The sequence below is a fragment of the Rhinolophus hipposideros genome, assembly GCF_964194185.1.
Source record: "Rhinolophus hipposideros genome assembly, chromosome: 12".
Taxonomy (NCBI): domain Eukaryota; kingdom Metazoa; phylum Chordata; class Mammalia; order Chiroptera; family Rhinolophidae; genus Rhinolophus; species Rhinolophus hipposideros.
This window is the reverse complement of record NC_138058.1, coordinates 23,056,385-23,078,637: the sequence shown is the minus strand read 5'-3', so window position 1 is coordinate 23,078,637 and position 22,253 is coordinate 23,056,385. Positions and strand designations below refer to the sequence as shown.

Below are 22,253 nucleotides of genomic sequence, written 5' to 3'. Positions count from 1 at the left end.
TGCTACAACATGGATGAAACTTGAGGACATTACGCTAAATGAAGCCAGTCACAAAAGAACAAATACTATATGATTCTACTTGCATGAAGTATCTAGAATAATCAAATTCATAGAGACAGAAAGTAGAATGGTAGTTGTCAGTGGTTGAGGGAAGGGGGGAATGGGAAGTTATTGTTTAATGGATACAGAGTACAGTTTTGCAAGATGAAAATTATTCTGGAGATGATGGTGGTGATGGTTGCACAACAATGTAAATGTACTTAATGCTACTGAACTGTACAATTAAAAATGGTTAAAATGGTATTAATAAATTTTGTGATATATATTGTATCACAATTTTTTAAACTAATAATAATAATAATAAATTCTAAGTAAAAGATGTTAGTACACTTATGAAAGAAATTAGAAACTAATTGTAATCTATCACATTTACAGATTAACAGAAAAATATATCACATCAATAGATGCAAAAATGTGTTTGTGTAAAATTTAATAAAAACCTGTGATTTAATAAAAACAAAAACAAAAACAAAACGTCTAGTGCAGTAAAGCTCCAAATCCTCCAGACTCTTTTCTTTGGCCATCAAAATATCCAGATATTCTTTTAATATTGCACCTATGTATTATAATTGAAATTATCAATTTACATGCTTGTCTCTTAGACTGAAGAGGCATCTTATAAATCCTTGTTACCCAAGCACCTAACGAGGTGCCTGATGAAAGGTGATTCTCAGTAAATCCTGGCTGACTGACTAGATGAAACACAAAAAAGAACAATTAGGCATGAGCTTTGCATGCGGAAGTCTCAGAGCATATTTCTGAACAGGTCTGAGGGTGAGCCACCTTGAAGATGAAAAGGAGACCAGGGCTGACTGGCTCTGAGCGGGGTACCAAGCAGAGTACTTTCTCAGGACTAAGAAAGGACCACATGCAAGACGGAAGCTGTACTGCGGCATGGAAGTTTCCTGCAAGTCGCCTCATGCCCCAAGTGCTAATGGAGAGGGCTGCAAGAGCCAGAGGTGAGAGGAACAGTGACAAAGAAGGCAAGCCAAGAGTGAGGAAAGACAACCTCTGGATAGTCCATCCTAAAGAGCAACCAAGAAGACCCTCCATGGCCCTTGTGGCACAAGTCAGCCTAGAGCAGGGGTCAGGACATCTTTTTTATAGAGGCCAGAAAGTAAATATTTCAAGATTGGAGGGCCATATATACTCAACTTTGCCATTGTGGTCCAAAAGCCACCACAGACAATATGTAAACCAACAAGTGTGACTGTGTTCCAATAAAACTTTTATATTTGAAAATAGGTGGTGGACCCAGTTTGGCCCATGGACCACGGTGTGCCGACCTCTGGCCTAGTTCTTATTACTCAAAGCATGGTTCAAAAACCAGCAGCACTGACATCCCCTGGGAGTTTGTTAGATCTGCATCATCCTAGGTGCCACCCAGACCTTCGGAATAAAAATCTCATTCTACAAAACACCTAGGAGCGTTTGCAAAGTTCTCTACCTGAGCTCTGTGATCCCCTTCAGTCTAAGCATTAAGATACGGTAACAGCACAGGCCCAGGACGGGTTTCACTTAGTGTCTCCTTTGTAAACCTGATCCCGGGTAGGAAAGCGAGTCCTCACTGGCTCTGCCACACAGTCAGCTCTCCAAGTGGTTACAGAGCACCTTAGTGAGGACACCGGGACCAATGTCAGGACTTGGCAAAATAGACTGTGTTCAGGATAAATGCCAGTGAGACAAGATCTGCAGAAGTTAGAGAAGTGATGAGCCCCAGAGCCAAACTCTTGTCCCAAGCCCTCCCTTAATAGTGATGGAACCGCTCCAGGTAGCTGTGGACACTTTTCACTGGCAGTTTGCCCTCTAATGAAAACATTTCTGCCACTCATGAGTTAACTTGACTGGCCACAGGGTGTACAGATTAAACATTATTTCGGGGTGTGTCTGTCAGGGTATTTCCAGATGAGACTGGGATTTGAATCGATGGACTCACAAAAACAGATTACCCTCCCCAATGTGGCTGGGCACCCTCCAACCTGCTGAGGGCGTGAATGGAACAAAAGGTGGAGGGAGAAGGAATTTGCCCCTTTTTTTCTGCCTCACTGTGTGATCTGAGACATCCCATCTTATCTCATCTTCTCCAGCCTTCAGATTGGGCTTTGTACCATCAGCTGCCCTGGTTCTCAGGCCTTTGGACTCAGACTGAACTACATCACCAGCTTTTCTGAGTCTCCAGCTGCAGATGGCAGATCCTGGGACTTCGCAGTCTCCATTTTCACACGAGCAACTTCCTTATAATGTTATTTAAGATGTTATCTTAAAATGTGTATTTATTTTTTTGGCAACTTCTGTATGTATGTATATAAATATAAATATAAATATATGAAAGAAACTATTAAAATTGTAATTATATACACTGATAACAAACGATGAATACAAGTCATGCGTATACATTTTTTGGCACCCCAATAGTCCATTGGTCTGTTTCCCTGGAGAACCTTGACTAATACACCTACCAATATAAGGTAAGGGGCATGAAATACTCATGCTCCCCCAAATGCAATTTTGTGTTCTGTTCTTCAAGGAAACTCCTTATCACTGGCTAGCTTCTATACCAGTGATTCTCCACTTTGGGTAGTTTGTCCCCCAGGGCACATCTGACAATGTCTGCAGATATATTTGGCTGTCACAATTGCAGTGTGGATTAATATGGTGTCTAGTGGGTAGGAGGCAAGGATACTTTTAAACATCCTACAATGCACAATAGCGCCCTACAACAAAGAACTAGCTGGTCCAAAATACTAATGTATTGAGGTTGAGAAACCCTGTTTTAGAACAAACATCATTACTTCACTGACCAGTCTAAGTGTTCTCAGTGTTTATGAGCCTCGTGCACATCACCAATATAATAAACCCCCAGCCGCCTTGATCAGGACACAAGTCCAAGGCCTAGGCCAGCAACTCAATGCTCCCAGTGACCAGAAGAGCTCTGGGAGAACAGCCACATTGACCAAGCCCTCAAGAGAACACATCAACCAATACCAGCTCGTTAATTCATAACTAGAGAGCCACCAGCACAAGATCTAGATCAGGTCCTCTTCTAAACAAGTTGACCCTGGGAATTATATTGATGGGGACAAAATTAGGACTAAGGAGCTGTACATTCTCAAAGCCAGGGCTTTCTTCCAGTGATAACCCATGGGACTAACCCCACACTATTCTAGGGAAAAATCATGTATAGAGAACACTCGTGGGCCAGTGAACCAGCATGGCAGCACACTCTTTTTGGATACACCCTACCAATACTTATAAATCTTACTCTCCAACAGCTTTCTTTCATCCGTGACCCAAAGCTCCTTTGCCTAATTACTGACAAACTGCAACACGACTGAAAACGGATAGCTTCTTTCCATGACTAACATCGCAGAATTGTGTCTTCCTGAACACCTGCTAGTCTCTGGATGAAGAGGACAACCTGTCTTTTGAGCACTACCTCTTAGACTGAATGGCTAATTGCATGCATTGTATGCTGTTTTTCACTGGCTTTCATTTTTGAGGTAACCTCATTTCCACTGCTGCAATTCATCTTCTCTGGAACCCATTTATACCAAGTGTAAGCACTGAATGTATAAAAGGAAATGTGCCTGGTGATGATACTTTTCATCTTATATTGCAATAGCACCCATGCAGGAGACTAACTTATTACAAAGTATGCAGAAAGTGGTAAAAAAAAAAAAAAAAAATCTCATTATCTCCTTAGCTACCTGGGGAGAGGTGTGCTGTCAGGAACAGTGGAGTCTCTGGTAAGAACAGTTCATCCCGGGTGATGTTGGTATCAGGCAGTGCAGGTTTTGAATCCTGGTTGGCCGTACTTGGCTTCTTAGGCTCTGAAAGAAAAGAGATGTGGCACAAAAACCATTAGAGGGCATCACATGCCCAGGAGACCACATCATGCATTAGACCTGGTGTCATCATGAATGGCTGAGCACATCAGTCTTGGTGATGTTTGTCTGGACCCCTGAAGAGCAGGAATACTATCCCCTGAGAGGGTACAGCCCACTGCCAGAGTTTAATCTGGAACTTGAACCAGACAGCCAGAGAAACCGATCTTCCCAGGTCATAGCAGAAAGGGAAGTAAGGGGTAAAAGATCAAAGACACATGCTTCCTCTTCCCTCCTGTCAGCCAAAACCCACAAAACAGCTAGAATGGGATGTGTCCACATGGCCCCTCATCAATGAAGTTTTCATGCCAGCCTTTCTGGAACAGGAAGGGAGGGGATTCGGTTCCCAGATATCAATGCCCAGATGGGCCATGAAATGAAGTCTCATGAAGTGTGTGTGGGCACCAAAAACCTGGAAACGCTGATATGTGGAGTCCCATAGCCTGTCCCTTTCATCGAGACGTTTCAAGGCCTCTGTTCACCCAGCTAGGGAAGCCAGTGGGGCCTCTGAGACGACAGGATCCCACACAGCTCCTTTATGTTGTCAGCTTCATTTAGAAGTGTGTAGAAAGAATGAAATCAGTCACGGAGCTCACGGAGCCCTGAGCAATCCCCCTGCTCCACATGGACACACTCCTCCATTTGTCATCCCTGCTTCCTGCTGACTCCTTCAGCATCCGACTGCTGCTGCTTTATTTAAATCTTTATAGATACTGATCCCCGCTGCCTCTGCCTCACAAAGGATTTGTGGCACCTTCCTATCTCCATTTTACTGGTAAAAAACATTAAAGGCAAGAAAGAAAAGGAAACTTGAAGTACAGGACCAGTAGTTCTTTAGAGACTCATGTACAAAAGCATGGAAGTAGCTCTTTGAGATGCACTCACCCTCGCTCTACACTAATGAAAACCACCCTGATGACTGATCCCAGCGTGGTCACACAGTCTGAGGTGCAAAGGCTTCAACGGAAAATAGCTCCCACATGACAGGATAGAAAGAGGATACACATGGCCCAAGAGAAATGACTGAGCAAAGAAAAACCCACTTTTCTCTGCAGGAGTGACAAACACCTGTGAATGACACATCCAACATGCTGGCCTGCCAGTTGATGGACTTCCTTTGCTCTTTCCACCTTCCCCTCCCACCCACTGCAGCAAATCATTTCCAGAGACATATCCTTGACCTTGTCGTCACCTGCAAAGTACTGACTCTGAAATCTGGGCTGTGAACTCCTTAAGAACAGAGACTATGTCTTCATTCTTTTCTTTTTTCCCAGAGTTTTCCACAGTAAGTGCACAGAGCTGACACTGAGTGACGGTTCGATGAATGACTCACACTCAGAAATCCCACTCTCCAACCAGAACCTTCTATCCTTCTAGAGGAAGTTAAAGGGAAGAGAATGTTTCACCTGGGGAAATCTTGGAGGAGATTATGAGAGTTTTCTTTGTCCAGAACGTGAAGATTATACAGGAGAAGTTAGACTTGGTTTGTGTGGCACCAGTAAACAGAACACAGGCCGATATAGGGTAAAGGGCACTAGCTTCAGGATTGAGCAGGCAGAAGCTTAAATCCGAGCTCCACTATTTCCTATCTTAAAACTAGACAAGTTCATCAACTCTCTGACCCTCTGTCTCCTCATCATTAATACGAGGCTTATGATGCCAACCTCAGTCCATCAACCAGCATCTACAAAGAGAAACAGAAGCTGCTTCCAGTATTTGCAACAGAAGGAATTCAATGCAGGGAACTGGTTGCAGTAATAAGGTAGAAATAGAAGTTGAAGGTGATAGAGAAGCTGAGATTTGCAGACTCCTGCAATAGATGGCAAAGCCAAGAGTTTGAATGGATGAAGTTAGCAGAGAGCCAGGATCATCAGGACAAAGGAAGGAGGCAGTGTTACCCAGGAGCCAGGGTCACCAGAAAGAATCTGAAACTATGGAGGACTCAAACAGTGGGAGCTGGAACCATGGAGATGCAGCCACTACTGGAGAAGATGCTTAATGAAGAGAAAGAGGGAAGACATACTCTGGCTTCCTCCTTTGCTTTCCCCGCAACTTCCCGCTGGTGATTCCATTGGCCACACCTAGCAGGAAGTCAGAGCTTCCTTCCAGAGCAGCGCCTGCTATCCAGGGCAGAGCAGGAATCAGAGGCAAACGGACCGAGGGCTGGCACACTCACAGGGTGTCTGTCAGGCTGCAGAACCTGGAAGATGCCCAGCACATAAATGGTAATTCTAACTTTTATGTGCCAAAGTTATATGATGGTCGTTTTGAACCACCGTTTCTTACTATTTTTTATCTGAATATATAGAAACACAAGCTGGGCTATTTGGCTCATGCCACATGGACTCTGCCAAGAATGCTTATTTTTTTCCAAATGAGCAGCATATCTGAGAAATGCGAAAAGCAGTCCTGTCCTAACATTTCACTGTATAAAGCAAATGTTGAGTTTCCACAGCTGCTGGCTTCAGCCTACCCAGAGGAATAGTTTTAGTGAAATATTAATCTCTGAGAAAGCCACACGGGGGTAAGACTACACAGCAATCCAACCAGCATGTGCAAAATTTATTTAGTGTTGGCCAGGAATGGTTTTAATTACGTGAAGCATTCAGAATGAGAAGAAAGTGATTGAAGATGTTTTACTAAATCCCAGAGGCTCTGGATGTTACCAGCTCTCTCCCTAGTTTCAGTTTATTTCCACAGCCCCCAAATCATGAACACAAAGGAAGTTCCCACGGAACTGGATGATGGCACCATCAGAACCAAGGTGCAACCAGTGGCAAAAACAATCAAGACAGGAAACGTCAGCACCACCAGTCCAAAGATCTCCAGTGTAGTGTGAAGGTCAGGTGTCCAGTTGTGGAAGAACAGCCAGGGTAGAAATGAAAAGGGGTGAGAATCCAAAGGAGTGTTGAACACCAGGGAGGCAGGATGCAAGATGCTTTCCTCAGAGGTCATAGGTGAGTGCAAGGTGCAGCGTGTGCTGTTTCACGTTTCCAGGGAGTTCCTGATGAGGTGTTGGTGTTGAAGTAGCACCTGAATGTAAGAAGAAGGGCAGGATCATCCTTGAGGATGATACAGGCACTGGAGACTAGGCCTTGCAGGCAAAAGTTGAGCCAACCCTATGGGTCTTAAAAATGGTCAATGATCAGAAGCCACAAAGTGTCTCCTAGGTTGGTGGAACAGACAGGAAACACAGGAAGTTATCTGTAAAGACTAGCTTTCAGACTTTGGGTTCTGTCCATAGATAGCAGGGTCCTGCCACCAGCCTGGGGACAAGGGTTTCTCTCTCAGAAAGGCCTCTACAAGTGAGGACATCAGAAATGGGACAGGAATTTGAAAAGGAGACAAGCAAAAGCTGATCCTGTGAGGCAGAGCATATGGTTGGAGATGGGCAACAATGTTCTCATGACCAGCCTTAGGTTGGCCCATCAGGACTGATCCCTGATATCTTTGCCCAGAGGGTCAGGTCTCAAGGATTTACTGCTTCAAGTCAGATAAGCGTGGGCAATAAGGCAGGGCTGGTCCTAGCTGGGATGAGTAGGGCAGAGAGCCAGACCATCCTGACCTGAAAGGAGAGTCTGGAACACTGAGGTTGGATGAGGGCAGATGCAATTCCCCACCTGGATGTCCCAGAGATGTCTCCAGCCCAAAGTGTCCTAAACTCATTCCCTCACCAATCTGCTTCCTTTAAATTTCTGAGCCTCCTAATTACTCTGGTTCAAAGTTGGGGGTCACCACGAACCCTTCCTCTCTCTTGCCCTGAAAATTCTATTCTCATGTCCATTCTAACTCTTTATCCCACTACCACTCACCCAACTCAGGAGTTTCTCCTTTTTCTTCTCCCCGTACCACAATATCATATACTGGTAGCAAATGGAACTTTGGGAAACTGTGTTCTAATAATGCCACTCCTCTGTTCTAAAATTGTCACCTACAGAGTAAAATTAAAATATGAGCCTGTAAATGTTAGCTCTTCATGGGTTCTTCCCAATCCTTCCAACACAGCCTAATGTCTAGGCAAATGGAATAGCCCTCTTCTCCATACACTTCCTACTTGATTCTACCTCTGGGTTTTGCTCTTCTGAATGCATTTCTCTATATGATTGTATTCCTGGATCCTACCCATCTTCAAGATCCATGTCACATCCCCCCCTACAAGAACATTCTCCCCCTGCATAGATAATTGTTCCCTCTTTTGGACTCTCATAATCCCGTGTGCCAATCTTTTGCAGACAGTAAAAGTATGTGCTTTTTATATATATATTTGTACTGGGCTATGAGCTCTTTGAGAATAGGGGCCTTACATCAGATTCTCCTTCATGGAGGAAGTGCAGGCAGACCCAAGAACACTGAGTTTGACCAGCTTGTAAGAAACGTAAAGAAGTTTGGGAGAATAACTTTGGAAAGGGAGATTGAAGTAATTTGAGATCCTGGACTGATAATTAAAGACATTTCAGAGCCATCAGCTGAAGTATGAAAATAGATGAGGTAACCCTTACCAAGAATACCAAATATAAAGGTATTCTGGCTTGTCCCTGGAGAAAACCAGTGTTAGCCAGATAAGGAAGAAATTGTCATGGAGACTGCAGGAAGTGGTCAGACAGAATCACAACCTTCGTACCACACTGGCATGAAAAGAATTTCCACCCTGCTGGTCAGCTACATCAACATGGGCTTGAATAATTTTGACCAAATCCTGTGTGGCTTTCTCTCTAGAACTGCAAGTAGGGCAGGACATGCTGGCAGATTAGTGGATCCTTAATCAGGACCATTATAAAGGCGATCCACTTGCCATTTTATCCCTAACCAACATTCAAGCAAATGCTTCGGTCCACCACCAGTGGGGCCTCCCAAGTCCAGCGTATCTGAGGCATCCGCAAATGTGGACTCACAGAAATAATGCCCAACTGAGGAGTAAGCAAATGGGAACAAGGAGATTCCTGGTCCCTGATGCTTTTCTATTTTGGCCTACGAGTCTCATGCTGACTTCTAAGTCTATTACAATTATTAAAAGCAGAGCATAAGCACAAGAACCCTGACAAAGTCAGAGTGTAGATCAAAACCCCTGACTATGGGGAGTCTGGAGGCTCAGGGCAGTCCCTGAGAAAAGGGAAATTTTAGCTAGTGGGGGTACCAGACTTCCTTGGTGGGAACTATGTGGATCCTTGGGGAGGCAGGCAGCTTCCACTTCCTGATGTCTCCTCCCCAGGGGGACCTAGTTCCACAGCTACACAGGACCTGCTCTGTGCCCCTTCAATTCAATTCAATTCAATTCAATGCAGACAAACTACTGAGCACCGGGGACGTGAAATGTCCCTAGCTGGACAGGCATTCTTCTGATTCTAACAGGGAGGCCCTCCCAAGCCAGCTCTACAGCTTTCCTGAAACTGCAATTGCCTTATACCTTACTCCAATACAATGAAGTCCAACCTATTTGTTTCAAGGGTTCTACAAATGTTTGATTTAAACTACATTTTCAAAAATACTTTTCAAACTGTAAACAGACACACTTAAGTGATATGCCAAATTTGAACACTCATAGACCCCATGAGCTAGCTACAGGTTAATATACTCATACCCACTTCAGAATAAAGGTCCTATTGCCAACACAGTGAATATGTTTGAACACACATAGATATGTCAATAATTAGGAAAGCTGTAGTTCCAAAAATGTCTTTTAACAATTCAGATCCATGCAAGTCTTTTCATGCTGTGAAATTGTACAAGCAAGTAGCCAGCACAACCCTAGCTCAACTAAATGCCAGGCAAGGCTCAGGGATCTCCATGCTCGTACAAAGATATAATAATAAACTGTACGGTAAAAAGTGGCCATATTACACATGGCACTGTGGAAAGTATTACTGGTAGCTTTCATACTTGTTTTATTCTTAGAGTGTTTGGCAGGCTTTTAAAAATCCAAACAAGAGCAACTCAGAAATGCAGGGCCACACTCTTACAATTCCTCCTATAGCTGATAAAGTGTTAATGATGAAAATGACAACTGATGTTTTGACTTAACCTGCTAAATTAAAAAGGGTTTTTTGCTGTGTTAAAGGTTACGTGATTGCTAGAGAGAAACAGACACTGAAGTTTTTGAAAATAATTTCACTAACATCATTAACATCTCCTAAAGGCACAATCTATTTTGGGAAGTATTTGCTGTCAAACAAAGATATAACTTGGTTGAAGAACCTGTTCGTCTATTCCTTTCAATTAGATCCTTTGTAATTAAGGAATGCAAACAGTAGTTACATAGTGTTAGTGAGTCAACATTAAAACCAAATTTTCCTATATTCCTCTTTCAAGTTTCTGGATCTTTTAGTCAGAGTAACGTGAACCTGCAAGTATCCTGTTTAAAAGTGCTGTCACTTCCAATGTCTAGCTGTCACAATTTCCTCAAGGCTCTCCAGCCAATATAAAATACACGGATGCATTAAGAGTGAGGATGCTAGGTAGGAGGCTGTAATTCTCATCCCAAACCCTCCATTTCAAATTTTCATATTCGTCATAACAGTCTCAGTGTTTTCATTAATTAACTGTATGTTATAAACTAGAATTATCAAATAAAATGATACTATATACCATATATTTGTTTCTTCTGTTTTACTCATTGATATGCCATGCACGGTTTCATGTGGAGTTTTAATGCTAAAAAAAAAATTGAAAATCACTGTGCTGTTCAATACATAGGAGAAACCCAATATATTAAGCAGGAAAGGCTTTAAAAAAAACCCACAGATCATTTTGGTTACAAAGGAAGAAACTAGATATGAGTTAGTGTGCTTCACTCATAGCCCCAGGTATAAACCTGGGGTTCAAACAAATGCTTGTTGAATTAATCAATAAAGCAGAAATAGTGCGTCCTTGCTCCTAGAATTGGGAGGGAGGAAACTGGAAATAGAGACACAGGGAAGACCATAGAGGAAGTTGTGCTTTTCCTATGAGAACCATCTTCCTACAGGCAAGTAAGCAGGCCTTTCTTTGTGTGAAGCAGGGCAGACCAAAGAGATGACAGTCAGTGGGTAACCACACATGGCCACTGACCATTAAGGACAGCATAGTTGAGGTGTCAGCATAACAAAAGAATATCAGGAGCAGTGAGGTCTCTGGAGTTGTGTTGGAGAAAAAGTGGTGACCAGACATGTGATTTTGAGGGAAGGAGGCCAAGGGAAAACTGCAACCTAGGGAGCAGAAACAAAGAACAAGGCACAGACTAGGAATCATCCATTCGTTCATTCACTCACTCGCATATTGATTAAGCACCTATTAATACAGGCATACTAGGTACTGGCATTATGAAGATAAACAAGCCTCAGTCAGTGTCTCTTTGTGTGTGTGTTGGGGAGGCGGGAGTATCATTCCCAAACGGGAGCACAGGGAGCTAGAGAAGATTGGAGGGTGCAGGCACAGTCAGCTTCCTAGTAGAAGCAGCTCCAGAGATGAGTCTCAAAGAAGAAACAGGACTTAATCAAGTGGATAATAACTGAGGATGGTGGAAGGGGAACACATTCTAACAGAGAAAGCATTCATGTAGAAAGACAAGATTTGAGACAGAAAATTGCATAGTTGGGAAAGAGCAAGCAGACGAACAATGGGTGTAACACAAAGTGGAAGGAATGGCAAGAGATGAAGCTGCCGAAGGGGCTTGGTGTGCTCTGCTAGGGAGTTAGGGAGCTTGGAGGCCCCTGTCAGCCCTAGGGAGCCAAGGGAGGCACTGGCTGGGGACAGCGCAGTGAGAACCTGCACGCGCACTCCCCTTGGCATTTGTTTCACTATTTGCTTGTGTGGCCTCCCACCAGAACTCCCGGAGAGCAGCAACTGTCTTTTTTACTTTTTTCATCTTTATGTCCTCGGAGTTGAGCATATTGCCTGAATGCAACAGGAGCTCAACACTGATTGTGACTCGTATATGAACTAATAAATGAATGAGCGAAGTGCAAAGTAGGGAAAGGAGAGGCTGGGGGCACAGGAGCAGTGAGTATGGCCTAGAGAACACTGGTATGTGCAAAGGCTGAGCAGTTAGGACAGGAAACCATGTGGAATATAGTAAGCTATGAGTGAATAGACACAGAATCACCATGTCCCAAGCAGCACATGGAGGAACTGGACAGAAAAATGACCACAGATGAAGAGGCCTCGGAGTAGGCTCTGGATTGAGTCCCACTTAGACACCTCAGTGTGAGAAAGCAGTCTGAATTCTTCTTGGGAAAGGGCTGTGTTATGGGTTGAATTATGACCCTCAAAAAAGATATACTGAAGTCCTAACCCCAGTACCTCAGAATGTGTGACCTTATTTGGAAATAGGGTCTTTGCAGATGTAACCAAGTTAAGACGAGGTCATTAGAATGGGTCCTCTTCCAAAATGACTGCTCTCTTTATTAAAAGGGGAAATTTGGACACAGACACACACACAGGACGAAGAGATGCAGGGGAAAGACAAAATGCCTAAGGCCACCACAAGCTAGAAGACAAACATGGGACAGATTCTCTCCTAGGGCCTTCAGAGGGAGTGTGGCCCTGCTGATACCTTAGCTGGCCTCCAGAACTGTGAGACAATACATTTCCGTTGTTCATAGCCACCCAGTTTGTAATACTTTATTATGGCAGCCATAGGAAACTAATACAGGCTGGTACTCAAAACAGATCAACAACTGTGTTGGACACTGGTATCTAGCTCCTCAACAGGCATTCCCTCCTCCGTGCTGCAAGAGCCCCACTTTTGTTGTATGTCCATCCTCCTTGGCCCAAGGCGTGGGTCATACAATCGATTCACATCATTCGTGGAGGTCTCTTTGCCATTCCATTTACCATGTGACCCTATCTTGGCCAATAGGGCTCACTAAAAGGAATGCTTTATCCATGATATAATTCAGATGTTCTTGGATATTTCAATGTCTCTAAAGTCCTGTTTAAAATATTCAGCACAGAGGCTGTCTCTATTTGAACCTAAACAGGCACTAAATTAATGATCAGTGGGGTTACAGACAACCTAATGGAGAATGGTAACTGACTACCTTGATCACACTGGTCAGATTTGTCCTTTCAGATATTAACCTTGACCTCCAGGATTTAAACCTACAAGTTTTCACTCATCTGATACTATTACTTCAATTTGAAAAACATCTCCTGGGCATCTATGTTAGGCAGTGAGTAAGATAATGTTCTGATTTAGGCACTTAAATCCAGGGATTCCCTAATCCATAGCCTAATACCACTGTCTTCTCCATATTGTAACATGAACAAAATCATCAGGTTAGAACTGTTAAGTCCAGGTCTGAGTTTTGCAGCATGCCCTTTGTCAAATACAGAATAATGTCACACCTAAAAGTTTTTGCAGCTAAAACACAGGTCCACTCCTTGCTATGCCAGAAACATACTGAGAACTTTAAAAGGCTAGACGGGTCTTAATGGGGACAGAGAGGAAGGAGAAGAGGGAGCCGTGCAGGAAAGGAGGGGAGAAGACTACATTTTAGGAATGGCACAGACTTTGACACCAGACCCGAATTCAATCTCAACTTCACCATTTACTAGCTGTGTAACTTTGGGCAAACAACTTACCATTTCTAAACTTCAGTTTGAAAAATAGGAAATAGAATTTGATACACATAAGAATTCTTAAGAATTCTGCTTAGCGATGATAATCTGTGTCAGGCACTCAGCACGGTGTCTTGTGACCAGCAGGTGATCTCGCAGGATGTGTGCGTGGTTCTGAGTCAAACATTCAGAACGGCCACAATTTTTTTCCTTCAGTAGAAGAATAAGTCCATGGAGCATTCAAGAAACAACTAGACATATTCCCATCAAATTGGTCATGTAGTTCCTGTCAATTTTACGTTGGAGCATGTCACAGACAATTTCTCCCCATGGTCCCTCCCTTAGTTCCCCTGAATTAAAGCAGCAGCTCCCAACTGGGCTCTCTACCTCCATTCTCTTCCTATCCTCCAATCCAACCTCCACAGAGCCACCAGAAATATCATTCTTGAGCAGGGCTTGGTAAACTACAGGTCACAAGTAAGTAAATCTAGCCCATTGCCTGTTTTTTGTATATAAAGCTTTATTGGAAAAGAGCCACACTCATTCATTTACACGCTGTCCACAGCTGCTTTCATGCTACAGTGGCAGAACTGAGTAGTCACGACATAGCCTGCAAAAAGTAAAACATTGACCATCTGGTTCTTTACAGAAAAAGCTTGCTGGACCCTTGGTAACTTGTTCTAGAAAGCTCCCTTTGGTAGCTCATCACTCCCCCAGTGCTTGTCTCTCAGATAAAGTCCAAGCTGTGTCCTTTGGCCCCTGACTATCTATCTTTCCTGGCTCATCTTTCACTATTCCCCCAATGTGCAGCCTAAGCACCATTCTCACTGAATGAGAGTCCTCCAAACACATCTGGTTCCCTTCACCTAGACCACCACCACTCCCTCTCTATATAGAAAACTTCTATTCTTCAAGGTTCTTCTTAAACATCCCTTCCTTTCTGAAGTCTTCCAGAATTGCTCCCTCAGCCCTAGCCAAGAATCAGCCACTCTTTCCTTAGAAGTGATATTCCACTAATAAATGGCATGGCATATACAGTAGATATGAGTCTATATATCTGTCTTCCTCATTAGACACCCTCACTCCAGCCTGTCCTCTCTCATTCCCTTCTGGAGTACCCTGTTCTTTTTTTCCAGCAGAGCACCTAGCATAGTTTATAATCATGTGTTTCTTTGTGTATTTACTTCTTTAATGTTTTTCCCTAATAACTGTGAGCTCCAAGAAGGCAGGAATTAAGACTATTGGATTCACCACCACATTACCACCACCTGGCCGGGAGCCAGCCACATAGTACTTGTTAAGTTTGTTGAATGAATGAATGGTTGGATGAATGGGAGAAAAAAAAAAGATTTTATGAATGAATCAAATACAGATGAAAGAAGGTAAGGTATCAAAGATGTTACTTTCTGAGCACACTGGGTACTATCTCTCAGACCCTCTGGCAGCCCTATGGTCCAGAATGTTGGATGGGCATAAGCACCACTGATAAATCTGGAGCAGGTATACAGGCCTACACACTTGTTCTTGGAATCAATGTGGAACCTTTACATAGCCCTTTCCCAAGAGAGAAAATTCAGACCCCCTGGAATTGGAATACAGCCACATGTAGGATTATATCACTGAGTCCACGTTGGCACTGAACCATGCAATGTCCCAGCCACGTGCTCCTGGAGAAGGACATCCCACTTCTTGTCTACTAAGGAAAGGTAGGCAAGACTCCTGCATCTTCATCCCTCTTCCCCTAAGGAAGTTGTCTGTCTGTCCATCACACCCATACCCAGCCAAAGGCACTCCGAACCATGCTCACATCCAGGTGAGAGACCTTGGCAAGATGGGGTGGGGAGGGGATGAGATAGGAATGATCCTTCCTTGCCTTGCACAGCTTCCAGTACCAAGAGAAAGTTGAAGCTTGAAATATGACCCTTGAAAGATGAACTGTAGTCTTTTCCCGATACCCAAAGCTCAAGATCAAACAAATAATTCAGCTGAGTTGCTGGTTCATATGGAAAATTATATATATCCCAAGGCCATTTCTTGTGTGGTCTTTCTGATTCTGGCCATTGTCTCTTTGGGAGAGCTCCATCCATAAAGACCCTTTGTGGAGGTGTGTGCATTTCATGAGATGTTTCTAAGAAGAGCAAAGATGCCTCTTCAATCAAGGGAAATTTATGAAGTTGGCAGTCAAACCCTAATTCTCACCAGAGTCTCAGGGATGTCAGCACCATGAACCAAGGAAAGCTGAGTTTCTTGTTTAAGTCAAGCGTTAACCCTCAGTGGTTTCTCCCTCTGGTCCTGAACAAAAGAATCTTATGTATTAAAACACAGAGAGATTGTCTTCGATCTAGAAAAACACATCTTTTAAGAGCCTGTTGGACCTATGTCCTTTATGCCTGGTAACAAAGCATTTATAAGGAAATGTCAGTCTTTTCCCTTATTTAGAACTTAAATGGCAGCAGTTAAATCATGTAGGGTCATTCAAAGCAGAGGGTTATCATCCAGCAACCCTCCTTATAATGTGTCTTCCATTTCCTGTAAGATCCAAGCAACTCTGTCTCTTTCTACAGACTTACCTTCTCCCCAATCACCTTTCCTTCTGCTCAGAGGCTCAGGTGTCTCATGTCCAGCTCAAAGCCCGTGTCCCCTCCCCTCCCCCTACCCACCTGCAGCCCATCCCCCACTGTGGTCTGTGTCCCTTTCTCTCCTCTCAAGGCTTTGTAACACCCATCATCCTTATCACCCTGGTATCTGCAGAGCACCCAGCACACTGAGCTTTCTCTACTGAATATTTGTCTGAATATTTCAGACAAATTCAGAGAAGGATATACTGTACATGACTTTGGTGTGGTCTGGATTTCACATGTGATAATTCCCCATTGGCCACTGCGAAATAAATGTTTTTCTACTCCACCTAATAAAAGCTAAAAATCCGAAACACCTATCAGGGGCTTCTTAGTGATTTCCAACCATTGATGTGGAAGCTGCCTAGAACATGGGGAGAAATATTTCAAATATGTGTGGGAAAAAAAAGTGAACATAGAGATACTTCTCCCAGTGTGCACAGTGCATTTGTGGCCCTTTGTGGCGCTCCTCTGGCTCCACCCCTCCCCATATATACAATTATATTAACAGGTCTCCAAAACATTCCCTCTGCCTCATATCTCTAGTTACTTTCATAGCCACGCTTCTGGCAGAAATTGCTTATGCTGGATGTCTCCATTCCTTCACCCCACCTTTGTTCCTCAGCCCACCTCATCTTTCCGACTCCCCCCACTAAGTCACCAATAGCTTCCTAATTCCCAAATCTATGGATAGTTCATTTCTTTTCTTAGTGGACTTTCAACTCACTTGATGCTACTGATTCCTCCCTCCTGGAAACTCTCTTCTCCCACATTCCAGTCTCCCATTTCCTCCTACCTTTCTGCCCAGCCACCACCCCTCTTGCCTTCACCAGGCCCTCTCCTTCTCTTCTTTCAGGGGTTAGTGCTGCACTCTAGACCCCCCATTCTCAGAGACAGTCTGGCTCAGACATTGATAGCCCAGGCCCTGAATCCTGACAGCCTGGGCTAAAACCCTAGGCCTATCACTTACATCTGCATGACCCTGGGCAAGTTACTTACTAGAGCTGTGTCTCAGTTTGCTCATTTGTCAAATAGGCATAATAATAGTCTTTCCTGGCCATGATTCTTGAGGATTCATACACATAAGCGATTTAGAACACACAATACATACTCAATTAGCATTAGCCATTATCATTGCTCTTCCCATGCTGCGTACCCTCCTTGAACAACTGAGCTACTTGATGACATCATTACCTCGTTAGACATTTGCATGTGAATCTTCTTTAAGACCTCTCTCCTGAATGTCAATCCCACAACACCATTTGCCCACAAATCATATCTCCTTGGCCATCCCTAAGATGTTTCAAATTCACTGTGTCTGAAGCCGAGCTCATCATCTTTTCCTGCAAATGCTCCTCCTCCATCCCCTCTTGGAATGAATAGCCCTACCGTCCTTCCTCGGGTTGCCCAGGCCAAAATTTGAGAGTCATCCTGATTCCTGCCCCTGCTTTACTCCCCGCTGGATCAGTCACCGAATCGAGTCGACTTTATTGACAAAGTATTTCTTGACTCTGTGCCTTATTCCCCACCCTTATTACCAGTGTCTTAGAGAGAACCTCATTATATCTCACCTGGCTGAGAATAAGTAACCATAATATTAAAAATAATATTGGCCACAATTATCACATGCCAATTATGGATCAGTCACTTTAGTAGACACTTCACATACCTCATCATAATGCTGACCACCATCCATACCACCCATTAGGGGGGAATTAGAGACCCTGTTTTCAGACGAGAAGACTGAGGCTCAGAGACATTGAATTAACTGCCTCAGTTACACAAAGACATTGTGGGGCTGGGATGTGGACGGAGGTCTGTCTGACTCCAAACCCCAGGCTTTCCCCACCCTATAAACTGCAATGGTGTCCTAACTGTCTTCCTGCCACCTGTCTTATTCCTCTCCAATATCTACTTTTTTGCTAGAGGGGGTCTATTTTTACAATGAAATTCTGACCTAGTCTCTCCTCTGTGTGAACTCCTGCAGTAGCTCCCCAGTGGCTGCAGAATAAAATGCAAATTCTTCAGCAAGTCTCTTCCTGATGTGGTCACTTTGGCCATTTACAGATCTGCTTCCCTTCTCTCCAAGCACACCTCACTCCCTTCCTTTCTGGGAGCATACCATGCTGCTCACCTAGCCATGCTGTACGTGTTGCTGGTCCTTCTGCCTCGGATGCCTTTCCCCTCTCATCAGCCTCGATGCCTCCATCTCAGCCTCCTAGGCCTGGGACTCACCTGCTGTCCAAGCTGAGTTTAATTAGGTGTCCCTCGTCTGGATGCCCGTAGCACTCTGTGATTGTCTCTCGCACAATTTTGGCCTGGGCAACCACGAGGAGTGATGCCACATTCCTTGATCAAGCACCTACTATGTGCCAGAGTTCCCAGTAGGCTCCAGTAATTTGGGGTTCAACAAGCTATATGTCCTGCTTTCAGAGAACTCACTTCAGTGAGAGAGATGGGCAACATAAGGCTTCATTACTATGTCCGATTCCTGTCTCCATGATGGATTGCTATTTCTTGGGCAGGAAGAGTATCTTGTTCATCTTTGTGTCCCCGGGGGCCTAGAACTGTGCTTGGCACACAAGGGTGTCAGGAAACACTGACAGCTTGAGGTGAGCAGACGCACAAGACCACCACGCCATCTCTGTGAGCACACAAGCCCATCCACAGGCATACTCCACTTTCATGTGTGTCTTTTCCAGACCCTAAATGTCCAAGTCATTGTTTTTTGCATTTTCACAAGGTCCTCACAGTGTACCCTGCTGCTCTGACATGCAGTGGGCTCTAACGCTGGAGAATTTCCACACCAACCACGCCGCCCACATTACTGATCCACTGAGAAATGAAGGGACCAAGTCCTCACAGCAGGTAAGTGGCAGTGCTGACACCCCTTCCCACAGGGACACTGGTGCATTTTACAGCAGCAAAGAAGGGAGCTGCTGTCAGAGGTTGCTCAGCCATGTGGCACATAGGACAGGAGCCTCAGGAAAGTAATGCCCGTGGTTTCTAGGGAGAGGCCCTTCCTGCACCCTCCCGTAGGTGGCTGTGGCCTGTCTTGTCCTAACAAGATGAGCGAGTGAAAGGACAAGCCAGCCGTGTTTGTTTCCATGCCCAGGGGAAGACAGCTTCAGGCAGCCCTTTTGATCGGGGTCCCTGTGCAGAAACAAGATCCCCTGAAATCTGTTCCCTGCAGCCACTGCCTGTCTGAGTGACACAGGCAGGAGGGTGCAGGACAAAGGGGAGAGGCTTAAATTACAGCAGGTGTTTTGTAAAAAGCCTTCTTTTCCTCACAAGTTTATGGTGACTTCTCTGCTGAGTAGCATTTCCGCCTCCTCTCACCATGGAGGACAAAGTGCAAGCTGTCCGGGTGATCAAAGAGGGGGCGAGAGGAAGAAAGGTGCTGAACTGAACCTCAGAGCAGAGAGCTTCTAAGTACCTGGGGCAGGGCCTTTGACACCAGGCAGGAGCAAGGGAAAGGGGGGAAAACGGGGAGGAAATGGCCGTTCCCACCCGAAGCCAACAGCCTACATACCTGTACTTTCCTCTCAGAAAACCAGATTTTCTGAAGGCATCTTATCTGATGACAATATGACCACCCCAAGACTGCCTGGGGCAAGGGGGAAGGGCTCTGAGTCCTGGCCTGGATCTGATCCCAGGTCAGCCATTTGGCTGTGGGTACGACCCTGCTTCCTCCTCTCATACCGACCTCAGAGTGTGGCCGTGGGGATCAATTCGATACAGGCATAGAAAGCCCCATAGAAGAGCCTGGCACCTACCCCCAGGTGCCACTATTATAATCTACCATGAGGAACCAACTGCAGGGTCACATGCCCTGGAGAAGAGACCATGCTTCCTTCTGCCTCCATTCCTGACTCCTGGCTGGACTGGGTCTTCCTCTGCACCCAGATCTTCTCTATCATGGCAAGTCCACTGTGCTCGGCTGGTCTGTTTTCTTATCTATCTCCCCATTAAGGCCATGCGCACCCTGAGGGTCGGAAAGGGACTGTCATGCTAGAACACTCATTCATTCGTCACTCACTAAGTGCCTCCTATGGACCAAGGGGTCACTAAGTGGTGAATAAATGAGTGAAGTCTGGGAACAACCTGCAGAAGCACCTGTATGGATCATCTAATCAACCAGCATAAGCACTCATCACCTGTGGTGAGCCATATGCAAAGGCTTTGGGCTCAAAGAGGACTGCAAATGTGAACTCGATTTCCAGGAAATGTGTCCATTTCCTGCTGGGTCACATGCTGGGGTTTATGTAAAACAGACCTGATCAATATCTAACTATCTCTCTGTCTCTCTGTCTCTCTGTCTCTCTCTCCCTCCCTGCCCCTTCCCTCCCTCTAAGTCCTGAGAAACTTATCAATTACTTAGCAATTCATCCAGACTTTTGGATGCCCTAAAGGTAATGTCCAAAACCCCAGATTCAGAAAGGGTCATCACAGTTCATTGACCGGAGCTTTGAAAAGGAAACAAAACAACAGCCCCCAACCACTGAGCGCAACTTTGTTTGTGACTGCTTTCTTTGCTTATTGGAGACAACATCCCTCCCGAGACCCCTGGGCACTGGTCCCACTGACCCAGGAAGAAACAGGCCAGCAGAGACAGGAGGCAGAGCCACCATTCAAAGAGCTTGGCACATTTGAGGTCTAAATGCCCACCCTATTGTCTCCCAACATAAGGAACCAGATCCTTAGATTGCGGAAAAGTCAAAGCCACTTCGCTAGGCCCATCTCCAGGCCCCGTCCCACCATTACCTCCTCATCTGCCAGGCCATTTCTTGGCTCTGCACCACGTACATACAGTTTCCTGTCTGTAATAGCCCTGATCACCAGTCCCCCCAAACCCAGCAAACTCCTACTTCTCCATTATGACCCAGCTCAAACATTCTCTTCTCTCTGCAGCCTTTCCTGACTTCTCCAGCAGGGACAGTGGCTGGTTCCTTTGAGCTCTCAGTTATCTGCTCAGATCTCTCCTATTCCATTTAACACACTCTGATGAGCTGTCCATGTGTCCCTCACATGTCACGGACTGTGACCCTGCTGATAAGGACCGTGCTTCCTCATGTTTGTGTCTCTGGCACCCAGCACAGAGCCACTCACCTCACTCCAAGCCCACCTTAATACCTCAAGATTCCATCGCCACTCTAGTCTAGTCTGGTCTAGACCAAATGCCCCTTCTAGCACCAAACAGGATTTCATACAGAGTTAAACAACGGAGGTACATTTCACAGAAAACACAGCTCAAGACCTTAGAGGGTGAGGTGTCTCTTCCTAGAACCAGACACACAAGCAGGAACCAGCTTCATTAAGAATCTGGTCAGTTAAGAGGTGCTACCGAAGATGGCAGCCAACAAAGTATGACATCAAAGGTGTGCAAACCTGGCACCAGGCCTGACATTACGCCCTGGGCTAGTTTATCTTCTGAACCAGGCTATAAAAACCTCAGTGAAGATACAAGGGATACCCAAAGATCTTGGGTCTTTTACTCCAGCCTGGGGAATCTGTTTCTCAGATCAGGCAACTGGTGACTGAGGAGACGGGATCATGCCAGCAGGCTCTGGGTCAGAAGGGGCAGGCAGTGCCCTGGGGTCTGAGGGTCTCTGCTGTGTTGATGGACAGGGAAGTTCTCAGCCTGCTCCACTCTCAAAAGCAACCTTACTGCGACCCCCAACAAAACTGAAAGGCTTGCACACACCAGGTACCCTCATCCCACTGATGTTTTGGGGACAACCTGCCAAAATAAGCAAATTCAGGGGATCACAGCTGTGGAGGAAGCCAGAGTACACAGATGTGCAGGTATTTGTGCAAGGCAGTCTGGCCTACCGAGCAAGTGGCCAAGGGACCAGCAAGGAGGAGGCTCAGCGTTCAAAGCCAGGGCCACATTCAAGAAAATAAAAGATTCCAAGTTGGTGAAGCAATCAATTAGTATCAGGTGTCACACAAAAGATCAGTGACTGGTTCCAAACCTCATTCTCCAAAACCTCAAATGTGTCATAAAATTCTCTTACCACGGTTTACCTTTAATTTATGTGTTCTTCAAAACACTTGGAGAGAAGGCATAGTCTCCATCTGATCAAGTATAAGGTGGGAGACCCAGCTGGTGGCATTCGTCCATCCATCCCACATTCACTGATTGATTTCACCAATA

At 45.0% G+C, this 22,253-nt stretch overlaps 1 protein-coding gene across 11 annotated transcripts in view; it reads right to left on the bottom strand.

The window, feature by feature from the left end:
• The window catches only part of EVA1A (eva-1 homolog A, regulator of programmed cell death), a 64,719-nt gene that overhangs the window by 17,278 nt on the left and 25,188 nt on the right, over positions 1-22,253 (bottom strand). For 10 of the 11 annotated variants that reach the window (XM_081068270.1, XM_081068276.1, XM_081068271.1 and 7 more), the window contains one exon: positions 3,768-3,890. Coding sequence is in view for 1 of the 11 variants with exons in the window: in XM_081068268.1 (XP_080924394.1) it covers positions 3,768-3,890 (123 nt within the window). In the remaining 10 variants the exon portion in view is untranslated. Of the gene's footprint in view, positions 1-3,767; positions 3,891-5,967; positions 6,300-22,253 lie in introns of those variants that run through there. The other variant, XM_081068277.1, reaches the window with a different exon arrangement.